Raw genomic sequence first — 20,548 nt, 5'->3', positions numbered from 1 at the left:
CTGCTCAGCGGGGAGCCTGCTTCTCCCTCTCCTCCCTGCTTGTGCTCTCTCCTGCTATCTCTGTGTCTCTCTCTCTCTCAAATCAATACATAAAATCTTTAAAAAGAAAAATTTTTTTTAAAAATTTAAAAATTTTAGGAAATATAATTACCAACATATCTACAGTTATAAATCTCTACCCATACATACTCTGTAGGAATGTGTCCTCCTCTATAAAAACATAAGATATCGGGGGGCCTAGGGTCTCAGTCAGTTGAGCGTCCGACTCTTGGCTTTGACTCAGGTCATGATCTCAGGGTCACGTGATCGAGTCCCGAGTCAGGCTCCACACCTGTGGAGCCTGTTTCGGATTCTCTCTCTCCAACTATCCATCCTCCCTGCACATACTCTAAAATAAATGAATCTTAAAAAAAAAAAAAAAAAAAAGGATATCAGAAAGCCAACTGCACTGGTAAAAAGGCACGATGTATTATAAAACTAAATTAAAAATAAATTTGTATCAGACCCAAAACAGCACAAATTTCAAGGTTCAAATGAAAGGCACTATGAATGCCCACCTGTGTTTTCAGTGCTGACAAGTACCCAACGATCACAGCAGTAAAAGCAAAGGACAAACGGAAGAAAGCAGAAGAGAAATTACATACAGACGTCAGGCTGAGTCCAAAGCTGACAGACTGATGCTTCATCTGTATTTCAATTTTATGAAGGAGAGCCTCAATGCGGTCCTCTTCAAACCCTTTCCTAAAGGAACAGAGTACACAGATGTTAAAAAGGAAACCAGTCCCCGTGCAACAAGGCAGCAGAGATAATCTTTAAATAGCTCTAAGTGGACCAACGTGTGTATTATGAGGTAAAGAGACAGCCAAACACGGGGAGGTGGGCACCCTCACTGGACAGTGTCAGGACAGTGCGAGGACAATGCGAGGACAGTGTCAGGACAGTGTCAGGATTGCAGAGTGCAAGCCACACGCACTCGATGACTTCCTCGATCGTCCTGTCGATGATGTCCCGGACGGCCTGGGTGTCCTGCTCCGAGATCCCCTGCAGACCCACGCTGAAGTAGGCCTCCCTCGTGTAGCCGTTGTATCTACAATACACACATGGGTCACACGGCAGAAACCCAGCAACTTGATCATCACCACATGCTTCACTCAGAGACCCGATACTGTAGAGAACAGAGCTACGGACACTCCAACCTTCCAAGTCTTCCAAGAGAAAGGCACAGAAGCCGAGTTCTCAGACATAACTGGGCACAATTACGTTCTGTCCTTCTCACATTTCTAAAAATCAGTGCAGTTTAAACTTTAGAGTTACGGCAAAATTAAATCTAGAAACAAAACTGCTGAGCTTTACAAAATCTTAAGATCTGAAAGAATATTTAACAACCTGGCTTTTAAAGCAGGCAGCTGTATGCCATTCTCAGATCCTGGATAAGCTACCTTTTTTTCTTTTCCCAAATGTGCTCTCCAAGGGATAATAAACAGCTTTACTGGACGAGCACTCTCATGCACAGTTCTGTGCTGGGGCAGCAGGGGACCTATCCTGCGACTGTGGGATCTCCAGCATTCTCCATCCCTAACCCCACCTAGCAGAGGCCAATAACCCTCCCCAGGTGTGTCCACATACTGTCGACGTCAAAACTGGCCCCAAGTGCAAACACCACTGATCTGTTCGGCTAATGAAACTTACCCAACATCAGGAGAAAAGTCTGTGCCAAGTCCAGATTCAATTAATGCTTTGTAGAAGGGGGAGTTGGGTCCACTGATCAAGAGTGAGGACAGAAGGTTTAACGTGAAGGCTTCAAACGTATCAGTGATGCTTCGTTTAAAACCATGATGGGGTGCGGGGGGGGGAAGAAAAAGGGAAACTGTTGGCTCTTGTGTTTTCAAAATCATTAAAATCACTACCAAATCGACACACTTATTTCCAAAGAAACAGATGTTCTACAAATGCTTGTATTTCAACCTTTGTTTTAAGGTATGTGGAAAAAAGAGAGTAAACTGTTTTTTTTGTTTGTTTTGTTTTTGGTTTGCAAAGCTCTCATATGCTAGACTACTTTGGGGGACCTGAAGCATTAAGTTGACTTGGCAGCATGTCAAGTGTCATCCCATCATAGGGTGCCAAGCACTCTGACCTGGGTCATCTCAATCACAGGGCACTGTCCACACACAGACAAGAGCAGTGAGGAGATGGGGAAGTCGGTCGAGCAGCAGGGCCACTGAGGCAGCCAAGTCTGCCGCCCACTGGCCAAGGATGCCCGGCTGCCCGCGCGCCCGCCCACGTGCCCGCCTCTCTGAGGACAGAGCTCAGTGGTCGAACGTTGTTTTGAAGCCCGTGTTCACCGTGCTCTTCTCGCACTTAGGGGCATCCCACGCCCATAAATATTAACAGCTGTCCCATTTTCTCCACAGAAATAAGCTTTAAAACGTGGTAAGAAGTTACTTTTTTTCCTGGGTAGCTACTAAAGGCAACTACCCCCAAACCATCCCAGATGTTAACATCTTCCCTGGCATCCAAGAGCTGCTCAACTCCTAAACCCTAACCATTGAGCCGTTAAGTGTGGAGAATTCGCCTCCAACCCAGCAAAGACACGTTTCCCCTCTTCACAACGGACACTTACTCTGGTAAGAGGAAGCTGACCGCAACGGTTGTGTGTCCAGAGGAACCCGCAGCCAGGGAGTCCGGGCCACATGTGATATGGAATTCCCTCTGTACAACGACATGATACTTTATTAAGTCAGTGCACAGTACGAACGACTGGGTTTACACCAGAGTGAGTTACCCACATAGGTACAAAGTGGTCCAAGAGATGCTTCCCACTAAATTTTCTTTTCAAGTAAGTAATCATTCCTAAGGGGTAAGAAGCTTTTACATTCAAGTCAGAGGCCACATCTGAAAATCTTGTCATTAATACGCAGTTCGACTCTTCATCTCAGTGGATTTAGTAAGTAAAAACACTGCTTATTCTCCAGGTGGGGAACTCACTGGCTCATCCCAAGGCTTCTGAGCCGGCACCGCAGTATTTGGCTCAATCTTCTCAAATTTACTCAGTGCTTCTTCGTGAATTTGCTTCAGGTGCTGCTCGAATGGAAAACTGCCGTACGTGAAGAACCTGAAAGAGTCAGAGAAGACGTCAGTCGATCTTAGTTTAAAAGAGGAGAAATCAGCGCAGTGGCTTTCTGTATGAAATGGAAGACGTGCAGAGCGGGAAACTAAACTCACCTCCTCCCGCACATACAACCAGGTAACAGCTCCATCAGGGTAAATAACCCAGACAACAACCCAAACTCAGGCAGAACAAACTCCACAACTAAATGGACAGAAGAGACCGCCCTGGAGAGGGTGGGAAGGTCAGAGTGGCTGAGGGACTAACTGCACCACGGGACTGTCTGCCGGAGGAAGGGACCCGTGGGCAGGGGGAGAAGCAGCGGGTCACACCAGGAGCCCACACAGGCACACAAATCCCCACAACACCTGGCTCTGAAAACCAGAGGGGCCAAATTTCATGAGTTCTTACAACCAGTGGGATTTAAACCTCGAACTTTAGAAATCAGCAGGCGCGGGCACCTGGGTGGCTCACTGGGTTAAGCCTCTGCCTTCAGCTCAGGTCATGATCCCAGGGGCCTGGGATCGAGTCCTGCATCAGGCTTCTCCCTCTGCCTCTACCTCCCTCTGCCTCTGTCTCTCCTGAATGAATAAAAATCTTTAAAAAATAAAATAAAACTCGGCAGGCTCTGTTCCGGGAGAACCTGGAGGGTGACAGGAAATGGAGTTTCTGCCCGAAAGAGACAGCACAGCGACCGCCGCAGGGACATGCGCCGCAGCAGCAGCGGCCTGAAGAAGGCAGGGGCGCTCAGGAGGGAGAGTGGGCGACTACCTCAGAGCTTCCCACGGGGACAGAGGTGATGGGAGACTCCTCCAGGGACAACGGAGCCGAATGACACCATTTCCCACCCCTGCTCCTCAGCATAAAGACAGCCACCTGCGGGAACCAGCCGGGCACCGGCACTCACCACCTAACCTGCTTACGTGTCCCACCCCTGCACCCAGGCCTGCCTTAGCCCGGTGCAGCGGGGTCCCCTCTCACAGAGGATCAGGGCACTCCTGGCCAACACCGTGTCTCCCAAACACACATCCTGTAGGGCCTCGGTCCCGGTGGTGGTGGTGGCGGCTGGTCACCTCCAGCGGGAGACACGCACACACCTTGTTAAAACCCCGTGCACGTGCCCTTTGCAGGCCGCCCCACCCAACTCGGTCCCCCCAGGGGCCTTGCTTCTCCTCTGGCAGAGAACCAGCGCCACCTTGTACACACTGACCCCTACAGTCAAGAGCAGGGGACACGGCAGACTTTCCCGATGCACAGAAACAGACGCCGAGAGCGAGCCACAATGAGGGGACAGAGAAATAAGGTCCAAATGAAAGAACAGGACAAAACCGCAAGAGACCTAAGCACAACAGAGGTAAGTCACATGCCTGACAGAGAATTTAAAGTGATGGCCATAAAGATACTCACTGGACTCGGGAAAAGAGAAGACCTATGCAAAATACCAAGACTTGCGTAGTAACACTTGCATTACAGGGATTCCAGAGAGAAAAGAAGGCAGAAAACTTATGTGAAGAAATAATACTTGAAAAATTCCCTAATGCAAGCCAGCTGACAGACATCCAGATTCAGGAGGCAAAGAGTCTGACCCCCCCACAAGCAACCAACCCAGTGAGGTCCACAGCAAGACAGAGTAATTAAAATGGCAAAAAACAGTGATAAAGAGAATTATAAAAGCAGCAAAAGAAAGTTAGGTAAAAGGGAAACCCAATGAGGCTATTAGTGGGTTTTTCAACAGAAACACTGTAGGCCCCCAAGGGGGTGACATGACAGAGCAAAGAGCCGAATGGAAAAAATTTACAGCCAAGAACACTGTATCCAGCAAGGCCGTCCCTCAGAATAGGAGAGATGAAGAGCTTCTCAGACAAACAAAAGTTAAGGAAATTCATGAACACTCAATTAGCCCTACAAGAAATGTTCATGGGGACTCTGAACGGAAAAAGAACATTAGTAAGAGGAAAAAAGGTAGGAAACACAAAGCAGTAAGTGTGTCTGTAAAAATTACTCAAGGGCCTCTCAACATAAAAGGATGTAAAGGATGACGCCATAACCTAAAACACGGGTGGCGGGGAGTCACGAATGGGGGCAAGCAAGCAACCATCAACTAAACAGAGACTGCTATGAGCAGAAGACGTTCTATGCACACCGAATGGTAACCACACATCAAAACCCAGTAACAGGTATGAAAAAAAAAGACAGAAAAGAATTTAAGCATGGCACTGAAAAAATAACTTACGGTGAGAGGAGAGAGTAGGGAACAGAGAGAAAAACCAAAAAAATAACCATAAAGCAAGTAACAAAATAGCACTAAGTACATACCTATCAATAACTACTTTGAATATAAATGGACTAAGTGCTCCCATCAAAAGACACAGGGTGACTCACTAAAAAAACAAGACCTATCCATCCTCAGACCTAAAAAGGGCTGCAGACTGAAAGGGAAGGAATGGAAAACAACTCTCACGCGAACGGAAGTGAAAAGAAAGCCGGGGCAGCAATATTTACACCGGATGACATAAGCTTTACAACAAAGACTGCAACAAGAAACAAAGGACACTACATAACCACAAAGGGAACTAGCCACCAGGAAGATGTAATTACAAATACTTATGCACCCAACACAGGAGCGCCCAAATACACAAAACAGTTCATAATATAAGGGAACTAACCAAAAATACAACAATAATAGGGGATTTTAAAAGATTTTATTTATTTATTTGACAGACAGAAATCACAAGTAGGCAGAGAGGCAGGCAGAGAGAGAGGAAGGGAAACAGGCTCCCTGCTGAGCAGAGAGCCCGATGCGGGGCTCGATCCCAGGACCCTGAGATCATGACCTGAGCCGAAGGCAGAGGCTTTAACCCACTGAGCCACCTAGGCGCCCCATAATAGGGGATTTTAACACCCCATTTACATCATTGGACAGACCACCTAAACAGGAAATCAGTAACGAAACAATGGCGTTGAATGACACACTGGATCAAATGGACTTGACACAAAGATCCAGAACATTCCACCCTAAAACAGAATACACATTCTTATTAAGTGCACATTGAATATTCTCCAGAAGAGATTACATATTAGGCCACAAAATGAGTCTCCACAAATTCAAAAAGATCAGTCATACCACGCATCTTTTCTGACCACAACACTATGAAATTAGAAATCAACTATAAGAAAAAAATCTGGAAAGACCACAAATAAATGGAGGTTAAGTAACATGCTACTACACAATGAATGGGTCAACCAAGAAATCAAAGAGGAAATTAAAAAATACATGGAAACAAATGGAAATGAAAACACAACAGTCCAAAAATCTCTGGGATTCAGCAAAAGTGTTTTTGTTTTTTTTTTTAAAGATCTTATTTATTTATTTGAAAGAGAGAGAGCATGAGAGGGGAGAAGGTCAGAGGGAGAAGCAGACTCCCTTTGGAGCTGAGAGCCTGATGCAGGACTCGATCCCGGGAGTCTGGGATCATGACCTGAGCTGAAGGCAGTCACTCAACCAACTGAGCCACCCAGGCGCCCTCTGCAAAACTGTTTTTAAGAGGGAACTTTATAGCAATACAGGCCTACTTCAAGAAGCAAGAAAAATCTCAAATAACCTAATCTTACACCTAAAAGGAGCTAGAAAAATAACGAGGAAAACCCCAAACCAGCAGAAGGATGGAAATAATAAAGATGAGAGCACAAATAAATAATACAGAAACTAGAAAAAAAAAAAATAGAACAGATGAAACCAGGAGCTGGTTCTTTCAAAACATCAACAAAATTGATAAAACTTCTAGCCAGGCTCACGGAAAAAAAAAAAAAAAAAGGGTTGGGGTGGGGGGGGAAGAGGATCCAAATAAACAAAAACTCTACTGAAACAGGAGAAATAACAACCAACACCACCGAAATACAAACATCTATAAAAGGATATCATGAAAAACTATATGCCAACAAATTGGACAACCTAGAAAAGATGAATAGATTCCAAGAAAAATATTAACCAACAAAGCTGAATCAGCAAGAAATAGAAAATTTGAACTGACCTATATAAGTAGAAACAAAACTGAATCAGTAATCAACCCCCATAAATAAAAGTCCAGGACCAATCAGCCTCACAGGTGAATTCTATGAAACATTCACAGCAGAGTTAATTCCTAGTCTTCTCAAACTTTTCCAAAAAATAGAAGAGGAAGGAAAACCTCCAAATTCATTCTATGAGGTCAGCATTACCCTGACACCAAAACCAGATAAATACACCACATGCATGTGCGCGTGGGCACACACACGCGCGCGCTCACACACACACACACACACACACACAGAGAGAACCACAGCCATCATCTCTGGTGAACATAGAAAAAAAATCCTCAATAAAACATTAACAATCTGAATCTAACAATATATTTAAAATAATCATTTGCTGCCATCAAGTGGGATTTATTCCCAGGATGCAAATGGTTCAATATCCACAAGTCAATCAACACGCCACACTGCATCAGTAAGAGGAAGGATAAAAACCTTATGATCATTTCAAAAGATGCAGAAAAAACATCAGACAAAGCACAACATCCATTCATGATAAAAACCCTCAACGATGCAGATTTAAAGGACACATCTCAAGGTAGTAGGAGCCATCCATGAAAAACCCACAGCTAACATCATACTCAACTGGGAAAAACTGAGAGCTTTTCCTATGGGTCAGGAACACGACAGGGATGCCCACTCTCGTCACTGTTATTCACCAGAGCACGGCGAGTCCCAGCCACAGCAAGCAGACAAGCAAAAGGAGTAAAAGGCATCCAAACTGGTAAGGAAGAACTAAAACTTTCACTATTTGTAGGCGACATATTATGTACAGAAAACCCTAAAGACTCCACCAAAAAACTACTAGAACTGAATTAATTCATAAGACTGCAGGATACAAATCAACACACAGAAATCCGTTGCATTTCTATGCGTTAATAATGAAGCAGAAGAAAGAGAAATGAAGGAAACAATGCCGGGGCCCCTGGGGGGCTCAGTTGTTAAGCATCTTCCTTCAGCTCAGGTCATGATCCCCGAGTCCTGGGATCGAGCCCCACATCAGGCTCCCTGCTCGGCAGGGGGCCTGCTTCTCCCTCTCCTGCTTCCCCTGCTTGTGTTCCTTCTCTCACTGTCTCTGTCTCTCTGTCAAATAAAGAAATAAAATCTTAAAAAAAAACAAACAAACAATTCCATTCATAACTGCACCCAAACAAACAAGCAAACGAACACACAAACCAACCTAGGAACAAACACAACCAAAGAGGGGAAAGACCTGTACGCTGAAAACTACAAAACTCTTGACCAAAGACACTGAAGAGGACACAAAGAAATGAAAGACACTCCATGCTCATAGGTTGGAAGAACCAATATTTTTTTTTTTTTTTTTTTTAAGATTTTATTTATTTGACAGAGATCACAAGTCGGCAGAGAGGCAGGCAGAGAGAGAGAGGAGGAAGCAAGCTCTCCCATGAGCAGAGAGCCTGATGTGGGGCTCGATCCCAGGACCCTGGGATCATGACCTGAGCTGAAGGCAGAGGCTTTAACCCACTGAGCCACCCAGGCGCCCCAGAAGAACCAATATTATTAAAACTACCCAAAGTAATCTGTAGATTTAATGCAATCCCAATAAAATACCAACAGCATTTTCCACAAAATGTTTTGTATTTGTAATTTTGTGAAAATTTGTATTGAACCACAAAAGAACCCCAACAGCCAAAGCAATGCTGAAGATGAACAAAGCTAAAAGTATCACAATACCAAAATTTCAAGATATACTACAAAGCTGTAGTAAGCAAAACAGTACGGTACTGGTACAAAAAGACACACAGATCAAGGGAACAAAATAGAAAACCCAGAAATGAACCCATGATCCTATGGTCAATTAATCTTCAACATAGCAGGAGACTATGCAATGGGAAAAAGACAGTCTCTTCACTAAACGGTGCTGGGAAAACTGCACAGTAACATGCAGAAGAACGATAGTGGACACTTTCCCAAACCGTACACAAGAATAAGTTGGATTTAGGACGAAATGTCAGGCCTGAAACATAAAAATCCTAGAAGAGAGCAAGGCCAGAAATCCGTCTGACATTAGCTTTCACAACTTCTTTCTACATAGGTCACCTGATGCAAGGGGAAAAAAGGAAAATTAAACCCCTGGGACTACACCAAAACAAAAAACTTCTGCACAGTAAAGGAAACAGTCAACAAAGCTAAAAGACACCTCAACAAAATAAAAGCCATATATGAAAACCCCACAGCTAACGTCATACTCAATGGGAAAAAGAATGGGAGAAGATATTTGCAAATGACATCTCGGATAAAGTGTTAATGTCCAAAATACATAAAGAATTTTTACAACTAGGGATGCGTGGGTGGTTCAGTCAGTTAAGCCGCTGCCTTCAGCTCAGGTCATGACTCCAGGGTCCTGGGATGGAGTCCCACACCGGGCTCCTTGCTCAGCAGGGAGCCTGCTTCTCTCTCTGCCTCTGCCTGCCATTCTGCCTGCTTGTGTGCTCTCTCTCTCTGACAAATAAATACACAAAAAAATAAATGAAGTCTTAAAAAAAAAAAAAAAAGCAGGATGTAGGACATCCTTGTCTTTAAAAAAAAAAAAATTTTTTTTTACAACTCAACACCAAAAAACCCCAAGTAATCCAATTAAAACACGGGCAGAAGACATGAACAGACAGTTCTCCAAAGAAGACAACCAGACGGCCAACGAATACATGAAAAGATGCTCAACATCACTGATCACCAGGGAAATACAAATCAAAACCATGATGAGCTACCACCTCACACCTGTCAGAATGGCTAAAATCAACAACACAAGAAACAGACGTTGGTGAGGGTGTGGAGAAAAGGTAACCTTCTCATATGGTTGGTGGGAATGCAAACTGGTATAGCTGCTGTGTACACACGCTTGTGAACATGCAGGAGTAACACAGGTACGCACATGTGTACATACCCCTGTGTTTCTAGCAGCATTACTTACAATAACCAAGATGCGGAAGCCATCCAAGTGTCCGTCTACAGATGACTGGATAAAGGAAATGTGGTGTGTATATACTATGGAATATTACTCAGCCGTAAAAAAGAACGAAATCTTGCCACTGGCTCTGACGTGGATGGAGCTAGAGTATTACGCTAAGTGAAATAAGTCAGCCAGAGAAGGACGAGCATCACGTGGAATTTAGGAAAACAGATGAACAAAGGGAAAGAAAAAGAGAAACTGGAAAAAACAGTCTTAACTCTAGAGAACACACTGATGGTTACCAGAGGGAAGGTGATGGGGGCAACAGGGGAAATAGGTGACATTAGCTTTAACAACTAATGACGGGGAATCTTGATGGACGCTGGACAATATACGGAAGTGTCGAATCACGGTCTTTTACACCTGAAACTAATACAACACCGTATGTTAACTACAGTAGAATTACAATTAAAAAAAATGGAAGGTACATCGGAGCACCTAGGTGGCTCAGTGGGTTGCGTTTGGCTTTGGCTCAGGTCATCATCTCGGGGTCCTAGGATCAAGCTCCACTTAGGAGCTCTCCGGGTCCCGGGGCAGCCTCAGGAGAGGACAGCGGCCCGCGCTCCCGTGTTAGACATGAGAAAGCAGAGGCGCAGGGAGGGAGCGCGGCGGCACACGGCTCCTCCTTCAGGAGGCGGTGTCCCCTTCAGGCCGGGCACAGAGGTTCCCGCTGCAGACGCTCAGAAAGAGCACCCACAGGAGAGAGGCGATCCGCCAAGCCGAGAATGCTCTCAATTTACACAGTTCTTCGCAAACAGTTCTTCGCCGCACATGAGAGAAGCCATGCCCTTTAGTGTGTGCAAAAGAGCCTACTCTTAATCAACCCACCCTGAGTTAATCTACAGAAAGGAAGTGTTACCTGGCGTTACTGGGGTGGTAATGGGTAGCATGGAACTGCTTGAGCTGCTCCCACGTGAGGTCTGGGATGCACAGCGGGTGACCCCCGGAGATCACGGAGTACGTGTGGTCGGGCAGGAGGCGGTTTTGTAGGTGCTGCGAGAATATCCTCTCGTTGTCCGTCTTCAAATATAAACAAATATACACGTGTGTGAAAAATAACGCCCACTGCTACGTTTCAATGCAGCAGATTAATCACATTCTGGGCGCATACAGGCGTGACACACTGCCGTTCAAACTGCGGCAGTGGAAAGCAAGGTGGTCCCTGCGGATCCTGCCTAACAGAGCGCGCCGCTCCTTCAACTACCTCCGCACAGGACCCAGAGACCCGGGGCTCTCAAGAGAAGGAAAAACTCTCTGCGGTGTGCGTGGGCTGCCAGCAAAGGCACAGCTGAGGGCAGGGGAGGGAACGTGCAGACCAAGGAAACAGGCACAAGGGTCCCTGTCCTTGAGCTGCAGGGAGGGGTCCCATGGTCTTCTGGAGCAAGAACGGTCACTATAGCTTGAGTTTCCAGAAGGTGCTGGAAGAAATGAGGCCCCAATCGAGTAGCCCCATATGTCAAGGCAGCACTCCAAAGTCAGAGGAGCTGGGAGGACGGGCCCAGCGGAGAGGTTCTCAAACTGCCTGGTCTCAAGATCCTCCACACTCCTAAAGATCAGCAAGGCCCCCAAAGAGCTTTTGGTCATGTGGGTTTCCTGATTACACAGGTGTGTGTGTGTACACATAACTTCTCCACATTAGAAGTTCAAGCTGAGACCTTATAAAACATTACTTATCCACTCATTATCTTAACCCATCAATATGTTAACAAATACTTTTTTGGAATCTTTCTCAGAACAAAGCGGAAATATTAATGAGAAGAATAGCACTGTTTTGCACATTTTGCAAATCTCCTTAATGTCTGGCTTAAGGAGAGACAGCGGTACTCTATCTGCTACTGTATCCTATAAACTATTACAAAACATGTAACACAGGCTTGGGGAAAGTCCTGAACTGAGAAAAAAAGACAAGGTCTTATCACTTATCATGTTAACAGTTTCATCTCACAGACCTCCACAGACCACATGCCAGGGGTCCCACCCCACAGCTCCAGAGCTGCCAGCTGCCACGAGTGTGTGGCCCTCTACTGTCCTACAGCTGGTGCTCACTGCACTGTCTCGGGCTAGTTCAACAATTCCGACATGAGAAGCATATCAAATGACATAAAAGAATGTCCGCTGTCTCCCAGGCCCATTTACATCCCGATATTTTACAGAAGATCATTGTAACAGTTTTAAAAAGGAAAAAAACAAACAAACAAACTCACAAACACTCCCTTCATTTCATTAAAGACGACTCCTTTAAAGGTCAAGGGCGTCTGGGGGTCTTTCGGATTCTCATGTTCTAGTCGCCAACCTTCCTGCCTAAATAATGATAAGTAATTACAGAATGATAATAACTCTAATACTAATGTCCAAATCAATTAATCATTACGCACCAGAAATCCAGTTCCCGTAAACATGGGAAAAAGGTTGCATCCAAATACACAGACAGGAGATTCTGGAAGTCCTTGGGATTTTGTGTGGAAAATGGGTACAGAGTATAATCGCTAGCTGGGTATAAATGAAAAGATTTTAAAAATTCAACAGATTCCCAGAGGAATGAGCCACGTCCAGCCCCACCGCCAGGCCCCCACCCTGAGCCCTTACTGTCCTGGGCAGGCCTGGCTGGCAGTAGGTGGAAGGGCCACAGCCAGCCACGACCTCACACACCTACACAGCGACCTGACCCGCGGGCGCGGCCCGAGTGCACCAGTTACCCGGAGGCCTGGGCACTTCTCTGCGCCCAGGAGCAGCCCCACGCTGCCGAGCTCCTGGAAATCAACTCAAACACCACGGCCACCATGTTCACATATGGCGCCCAGCTCAAATTTCATAGCAAGATTTCCAAAGGATTATTAATTTGATCTTGCCCCGAAAAAGATCAGAGACCTTTTCCCTAAAACTGGTTTTTATAACGCGAGCAGGATTCCACTTCCAGCAGCCCCTGCAGCAGACCAGAGGACAGGGCGCCCGCTCCGGCCTCCAGGAGGCCGGGCCGCCGCGCACGCCCGCTCACCTGTGAAGGCGTTCATAAAGGTGGACAGCGACCGATTGAGCATCTTGAAGAAGGGGTCTCTGCACGGGTACTTCTGAGAGCCACACAGGACAGTGTGCTCCAGCACGTGCGGGACGCCGGTGCTGTCCGTGGGCGTGGTGCGGAACTGCACGCTGCGGCCAGACGGGAGAAGCAGGTGAAGGCCCAGGCAGACGCTCGATTCTGGCCCCGCCTGCCCCGCCGCTCACCGCAACAGCCTCCCACAGCAACGCAGAAAATCACTAATTCAGACTCAGCTCTTACTCTAGGCAGCTGAAGACATAAACTGATTTCACCTTTTCTTTTGTTTTCCAGGATGTGGTCAGGAAAACTAAAACGTGAGCAAACGGGGATGGTATACTGTCTAACGTCTGACAGATGTTCTCGATGGAGCCAGTCTGGGACGCGTCTCGCGATGCCCACGCACCTGAACAAGTTGTTGGTGTCTTCTCTGGCCAAGTGCAAGTACTTTGCTCCTGTGCCGTCATGGTGGAGCTTCACTGCAGTCAGGGACAGCTCAGGGATGGCCGTTACCTGCGTGAACAAGAAACATGCGAGCAGCTGAACTCAGATGGGAAGGCCTTCGGCACAGGTTATGGTCACACCGCAGGCCCTGGCCTGTGTCTCCGGTGACAGCAGGGAGCCGACATGTCAGCAGAAACTACCTTGTTTAAACCCTGAATCTCACAAACGAGCCAAGTAAGACCCATGTACGTGACCATCCTGGGCGCCTTTGCCTTCTGCACACTTGTTATCGGCGAGACAGTCTGTGAATGGTTCCCGGGGAACCCTGGGAGGGGGCGATCCTCACTCCCATCTGCAGATGGGAAGGCTGAGGCTCGGAGGAACAGTCAGATAGGGACACAGACGCCAGCTCTCACGCCACGCTGCACCAGAGGAGCCTTGCTCTCACCGGCCAGGCCTGCAGCCGGCCTCCTTTTACGCACATCGGCAGGAATGCTCAGAATGCCGGCTGGAGCAGGCCCACAGCCTGGGACTGAACTGTGCCTCACCTGGTTGCTGCAGTTCCGAGGAATTCCCAGGGGTGCGCTGGGGTATTGCCAGTTACCTGCTCCTACTGGGAGGGTCCAGATCACCTCCAGTAAGAACAAAGCATCCTGACCCCGAGGACAGTGGTCTCCTAGCTACGCAAGCCTCCCGAGACCTTCTGTGGTTGGTGGCCCTTAGAAAGTGCTGTATCGTCCAACCACGTCAGGGTCCTCTCCCCTTCAATCACAATAGTGCATCACTGCGACAGCCACACTGTTTATCAAGCCCCACTCTTCAGAGGCTGTGAAGGTATCTCGTCTGTGCTTACACAGCAAGCTACCAGCAGGGCAGAGATTAGAACTGGGTGTCAGACCGTCTTGTGGAGGCCTTCTACGCAAATGACACTGCCTAAAGAGGCCTGTAATGCCTGCTTAGTTTACAAGTGTTAAATTATCTATAGCTAAGAGTTGACTTTGTAAGAAATAATCAACGTATTTAAAATCAGTTCAAACAGTAAATGTCCGCCTCCTAACCTCTTTCATGGGAACTACTCGTCAAACAAGGACAATGCTTTATCGGAAGTTTCTGTAACACTGCAAAAACACAGAAACACAGCTCTGAGGTCCTCCCTGACAGTCACTGTTCTACAGCCAAGCTCCCCTGCTTGGCCTCTAGGGGCTTCACACGTGCTCACGTGCTCTCATCCAGTGTCCTGAGTCCCCCCATCTCAAGCTAACCGGCCCCCCAGGAGCCCAGCATGGACTGCTGCCACGGGCACGTCCAGCCCTCCGTCTTCCACTTACACACCCCTCCGTTCTCCGTGAACCTGTCCCTACACCTCCCCGCCCAGCAGAGCACCCTCTCCTCCCGTCTTTCTCTTGGTCTCTGCACGTCCCCGGAGACAGAGACGTTCCTCACGTCCCCCCTCGTACTGCAGCTGCACTTGTATCTTCTGGACTGTGAGCTGCCTGTCTTCTAAGAGTGTTATCTACAGGGGCGCCTGGGTGGCTCAGTGGGTTAAAGCCTCTGCCTTCAGCCCAGGTCATGATCCCGGGGTCCTGGGATCGAGCCCCACATCGGGCTCTTTGCTCCACGGGGAGCCTGCTTGCCCCTCTCTCTCTGCCTGCTGCTCTGACTACTTTTGATCTCTCTGTCAAATAAACAAATATTTTTTTTAAAAAAAAGAGTGTTATCTACAGTATGAAGCCAACAGTCACTGATATGAAATACATATGTTTCAATTACTGCATTAAAAGAAAAAAAAAAAAACAACATTGTGAATGTACAGGGTCACAAGCTCCTTACTCAGCTCAAAAACCAAGCTTTTGTGTGTAGCGCAAACTCATGTGCTAGGCAAAACGTGACCCGCACAGATGGGGGCCGTCCTAGCACAGTGACCAGCCACGTGTGTGGACGCACAAACCTCGATGTGTGTGACTTACTTTCTAAAACCTAGAGACATTTGGCTTCAAGGGGTTCAGTTCAGGGAATCCCTTATTTAAGAATCAGGAAATCCTTTCACTTGCAAACTCTGCTCAGTAGAGCCCACACTGTGAAATATGGATGAGCCAAGCCCTGGGACAGAGATGCCAACTCCCCTGGGGTCTGGGCTGGGCAACAAGGTGGGCCATGCTCACCTGGCTTACGGTGAACCCATGGATCCGCTCTCCCACCTCATACTGCTGTGCCCTCTCACAGGCGTTGGCGTCCCTCCTCTTCCGCGCTTGGGGGCTGGCCCTGCTCCATGGGAGGAAAGGAACCAAGGTTAGATGCTCCTGCAGGACAACCGTATGGCTAATGTAATTCAGCAACATCACAAAAACATTTTCACATGATCAAGACATTTCCAATAAAAATTAAACCTTACATCTTACAAACAGATTCCAGAAAACTGATTTCTGGAATCCTTAGTTAAGTTCTTTCAATTTTATGATCTTTATCTCTACTCAGCTAAAGCTTCATATCAACTAATAATTGTATATTTCAAGCCTTTTATGTGTAAATGCTCATAAGTAACTATAATTATGATACCGATTTTCCTTACCCATATAAAAAACTCTCACATTAAAATGATTTTTTCTGTCTCAGTACACAGTATCACAGTAAACTCCCATTACACATCTACCAAACTCGTAAAAAGTAAGAACTCTATCATTGCCAGGAATGCCTAAACTGCACTTTGGGCAAATAGTAATTCTGGAATAACATCTGGCATCATTTAAATCAGCAACTATTCACCTCCACATATGTGTGTCCTGGAGAACGAGTACTCATCATTTGCCAGCACACACCCTTTATGCTGGCGACAGTCCTAAGAGTTCCAACCTCCAGCAACCAGGGCGACCGTCATCAGAACAGATAAACTGGGGACTATTCAACAGGTGAAATAAGCTTAGCCAGAAATATGGACAGACTACAACCACATGTAACAAAAAATGTGGGTCGCATAACGCTGAACCAAAAAACAAAACAAAACAAAAAAGCACAAAGGATAGACACAGTATTATCCTAAACAGGTAACGGGGTTGTAGGACTACATATAGATGGTAAAAATATAAAGAAAACCAACAACATGGATAGAGCTAGACCGTAGCATGCTAAGTGAAACGAGTAAGACAAAGACATATGATGTCACTCGTGTGGAATAAGAAACCAATGAGCAAAGGAGAAAAAAGAGATGAATCAAGAAACAGACTCAACTGCAGAGAAGGGACTGATGTCACCACTGGGGAGGTGGGTGGGGAGATGGGGGAAAAGGGGCTGTGGATCCGCTGACTCCTGCAGCTGCTTATCTCTGGAGATTAATCTTATATACACACATAGATCTATAAAGGAAGCAGGAAACAAACCAGGAGAGAAAGCACATCTGAGAGGGAGGGACGGTCATAACCACGTAGGGGTAACCTTAATCTGGGTAATGGTGACACTATGTTTAAGTATTTTCCGTCCCAACTGTATTACATGCTTGAAAGAGTTTTCTACATGGTTACACCTCACAAGAAATACTTCTTTTGAGGAAGATACACACAGGAGAAGAAAACACACGGACTCAGGCAACATTATGCAGCCAGTGCTTCCCTGACTGACTGAGCTAACCCTACAGTTACAGAATAGAGGGTCCCAGGAGATCACTTACCACCGAGAACACAACCCCAAAACAAGGCTCGTGCTGCAAATGCCGAAGACGGAGGCAACATGGGCTTCCCCCCGAGATGCCTGCGGGCACCCAAGCACACAGGAAGGCCCCCCCCGGGGCACCCGCATCGAACACCGCGACTTCTTCCTGTGGGCTAACAGCCACACGCCCCATGCAACAAGCGAGGTTCTGTGAATTGGCACGAGACGAAACTTTCCTACAAACTCTGAGTGTGACCCTTCAAGGCTGGATCGTGTCTGTTTTCCATGAACCTCGTCATTCAAAAAAAACGTCCATTTCTGGACGCTCCAATTTTATCAAGAAGACTGCGGTTCGTCTCTGCGACGTTTTACAGTGTCTACCAAGAACCCCGCAGTTTGGAAGCACTTAGTGCGGAAGCCTCAGGCGTCCCGAGGACTCCCCGGTCACAGCCCAGGAAGCACCGCCGCGATCACGGCGATGAGAACCGCAAGCGGCTACCCTAACGCCACGGACTGAAACCCGCATCGAGGACCATTTTCACGTCTGACGACCCGCACGCAAGGCCGCCCCCGCCGGGATCGCCTAAGGCGGCGGCGGCGGCACGGGGGCTCCCTGCGCCCGGGCCCGCCTTCCCACCGGCTCTCGGGGCTGCAGTCCCCAACCCCGACCACTGGACGGGAGCTCCTTTCCTCCGGCGGCGGATGCGACGGCAGGGGCCGCACCGCACCCTCACCCAGGCTCCGCAAGGCTCCCGGGGCTAGGCTGGGGGAGGGGCGGCCGGGAGCCGGGGCTCCCCGGGCGGGGGGCGTCGGGGGTCCCCGGGCGAGGGCGTCCAGAGCGGGGGCCGCGGTGCCGCACCGCCGGGCCGGGCCGAGACCCTGAAGCCTGCCGGGTTCTCCCCGCCGCCGAGACCGCCCGGAACGCCTTTCGCCCTCGCTCCCGCGCGTCTCACCCGCCGCTCAGCCGCCTCACGAAGCGACGAAGCCCGCCGCCGCAGCGCCACATGGCGTGTGACCACCGCAGACCCGAGGTCGCGGCTTTACGTACCCAGACACACGCGCGGGGACGGGGGGGCGTGACGCATTGGCCGCGACTCTCATTGGTCAGCGAGCACGCCGACGCTCTCTCTAATAGGCTGGCGAGAAAAAGGGTGGGCTCCGGCGGCGGCAGGGCGGAACTCGAAGGCCGCGCGGCACGGGGTGGGCGGGGCGATGGGGGCGGAGCGTCGCGGGCCTCGGAGCGTAGGAGCACGGGGGGCGGGGCTTGCGTGTGGAGCCCCGGCGGGCACGGGGAGGGGCGGAGCCCGGGGGCGGGGCGTCGCTGAGGGAGGAGTCCGGGGCATGCATGGGGAGGGGCGTGCGCGGTAGGGGGCGGGCCTGCGCAGGGAAGGGGCGGGGACTGGGAAGCCGAGGGGCGGGACTGCTCAGGGAGGGCTGAAGGGACTGTGAAGGCGAGGGGCGGGCCTGAGCCGGGGAGGGACGGGGGCGAGGTGCAAGGACTGTGAAGGCGGGGGGCGGGACTGCGCGGGGGAGGGCGGGACTGCGAAGGCGAGGGCGGGACTGTGAGGGAGAGGGGCGGGGGCGGTGAGGGCGGGGACGGGGACGGCGAAGGCGAGGGGCGGGGACTGTACCGGCTAGGGGCGGGCCCGCGCGGGCGAGGGGCGGGGACTGCGCAAGCGAGGGGCGGGCCCGCGCGGGCGAGGGGCGGGGACTGCGCGGGCGAGGGGCGGGCCCGCGCGGGCGAGGGGCGGGGACTGCGCGGGCGAGGGGCTGGCCCGCGCGGGCGAGGGGCGGGGACTGCGCGGGCGAGGGGCGGGCCCGCGCGGGCGAGGGGCGGGGACTGCGCGGGCGAGGGGCTGGCCAGCTCCGGTGCAGTGGGTTTCCCTGGGGTGGGGCGGACGCGGGCTGGCCGGGTCCGCGGCCTGTGGCTCTCCCGGAGGAGGTCGTGAGCCCGCACCTGTGCGTGCTCGCAGCTCTGCCTGCGGGTCTCGGATACTTGAGTGACAGTGAAGGACGTCGGTCTGCGGTGCGGGCACGCCGGGTTCCTCAGCCCCCGGCTCTGGGGCTTGGTGGAAATGGTCTGAGGACTGCACCAGAGGGTTTCCTGGGTCGGGATACCCTGATACCACCCTCCTTACGAATGGTCCCGCTCAGAATGTCCCCAGGGAGCCGCAGGACATCTCCGAGCACCTGCAGGGGTGTTTTGACTCACGGCTTTCCCCGCCTGCATCTCGTGTCTGGGAAGACCGCACACTTCTTTTTTTTTTTTTTTTAAAGATTTTATTTATTTGACAGACAGAGATCACAAGTAGGCAGAGAGGCAGGCAGAGAGAGGGGGAATCAGGCTCCCTGCTGAGCAGAGAGCCTGATGTGGGGCTCGATCCCAGGACCCTGGGATCATGACCTGAGCTGAAGGCAGAGGCTTTAACCCACTCAGCCACCCAGGCGCCCCAAGACTGCACACTTCTAAGCTGTTCACAGTACCCACGTGCCCTTCTTGAACTGCAAAGACAGGCAGGCTCCAGGAGGCCAGGTCATGCGGGTGGGCCCGCATTGAGACTGTGGGGTAGAAGGGCATCTGGGGGGGGGGCACCTGGGTGGCTCAGTTGGTTGAGCGGCTGCCTTCGGCTCAGGTCATGATCCCGGACTTCCGGGATGGAGTCCCGCATCGGGCTCCCAGCACCTTGGGGAGTCTGCTTCTCCCTCTGACCTCCTCCTCTCTCATGCTCTCTCTCACTCATTCTCCCTCAAATAAATAAACAAAATCTTTAAAAAAAGGGGGGGGAGGGGCATCTGGGATTAACCACCCCTGGGCACTGCAGCAGTGAGGAGAAACCCGGTCCCACATCTGTCTGCAGAGTCTCAGGGCCATGGCCCTCCTCTCTTCTCTTTCTCCCTCTTTCATCCCCCAGGCCCTCTAGTGCAGACGGACTCAAACCCCTGCCTGCCCCAACTTCTGGCCTCTAAAGAAAGGCTTCTAAGTAGACAGGCGCCTTCTGTCTGAATATATAAGTGCTGTGGCAGCGATGCAGAGGGTGATGTCGCATTGAAAAGCCTCCAAAAGTCTCCAAAAAACCCTCCACGGCGCCATGGATTCTGCAGGTAACTGAGTACCTCTTTATCCAGAGAAGGAACCAGCTGAACCAGAACAAGGAGAGGTGATGATAAGAAGCCGCAAATACAAACACACTCCCTGCATGAGCCTTACTTCCTGGGGGAATCTGGGTGATCACTGTTACCGAGTCACCATCACATGCCTGTGACCCTGCAGACACAG

General features: G+C 49.6%; 1 protein-coding gene across 1 annotated transcript in view; it reads right to left on the bottom strand.

The window, feature by feature from the left end:
* The window catches only part of PITRM1 (pitrilysin metallopeptidase 1), a 43,303-nt gene extending 24,978 nt beyond the window's left edge, over positions 1-18,325 (bottom strand). Inside the window, exons 1-12 of the mRNA XM_080810914.1 lie at positions 18,225-18,325; positions 15,792-15,891; positions 13,592-13,698; positions 13,147-13,298; positions 12,527-12,641; positions 12,356-12,452; positions 11,011-11,171; positions 2,986-3,112; positions 2,621-2,709; positions 1,690-1,818; positions 974-1,087; positions 645-741 (exon numbers count right to left, since the gene is read on the bottom strand). Of these exons, the coding sequence (XP_080667040.1) occupies positions 645-741; positions 974-1,087; positions 1,690-1,818; positions 2,621-2,709; positions 2,986-3,112; positions 11,011-11,171; positions 12,356-12,452; positions 12,527-12,641; positions 13,147-13,298; positions 13,592-13,698; positions 15,792-15,891; positions 18,225-18,277 (1,341 nt within the window). The 5' untranslated portion in view covers positions 18,278-18,325. The remainder of the gene's footprint in view (positions 1-644; positions 742-973; positions 1,088-1,689; positions 1,819-2,620; positions 2,710-2,985; positions 3,113-11,010; positions 11,172-12,355; positions 12,453-12,526; positions 12,642-13,146; positions 13,299-13,591; positions 13,699-15,791; positions 15,892-18,224) is intronic.
* Positions 18,326-20,548: the final 2,223 nt, after the last annotated feature.

The sequence above is a fragment of the Martes martes genome (genome assembly GCF_963455335.1).
Source record: "Martes martes genome assembly, chromosome: 8".
NCBI classification, from domain to species: Eukaryota; Metazoa; Chordata; class Mammalia; order Carnivora; family Mustelidae; genus Martes; species Martes martes.
Note: the sequence above shows the minus strand (reverse complement) of the source record. Positions and strands in the feature narration are given on the sequence as shown.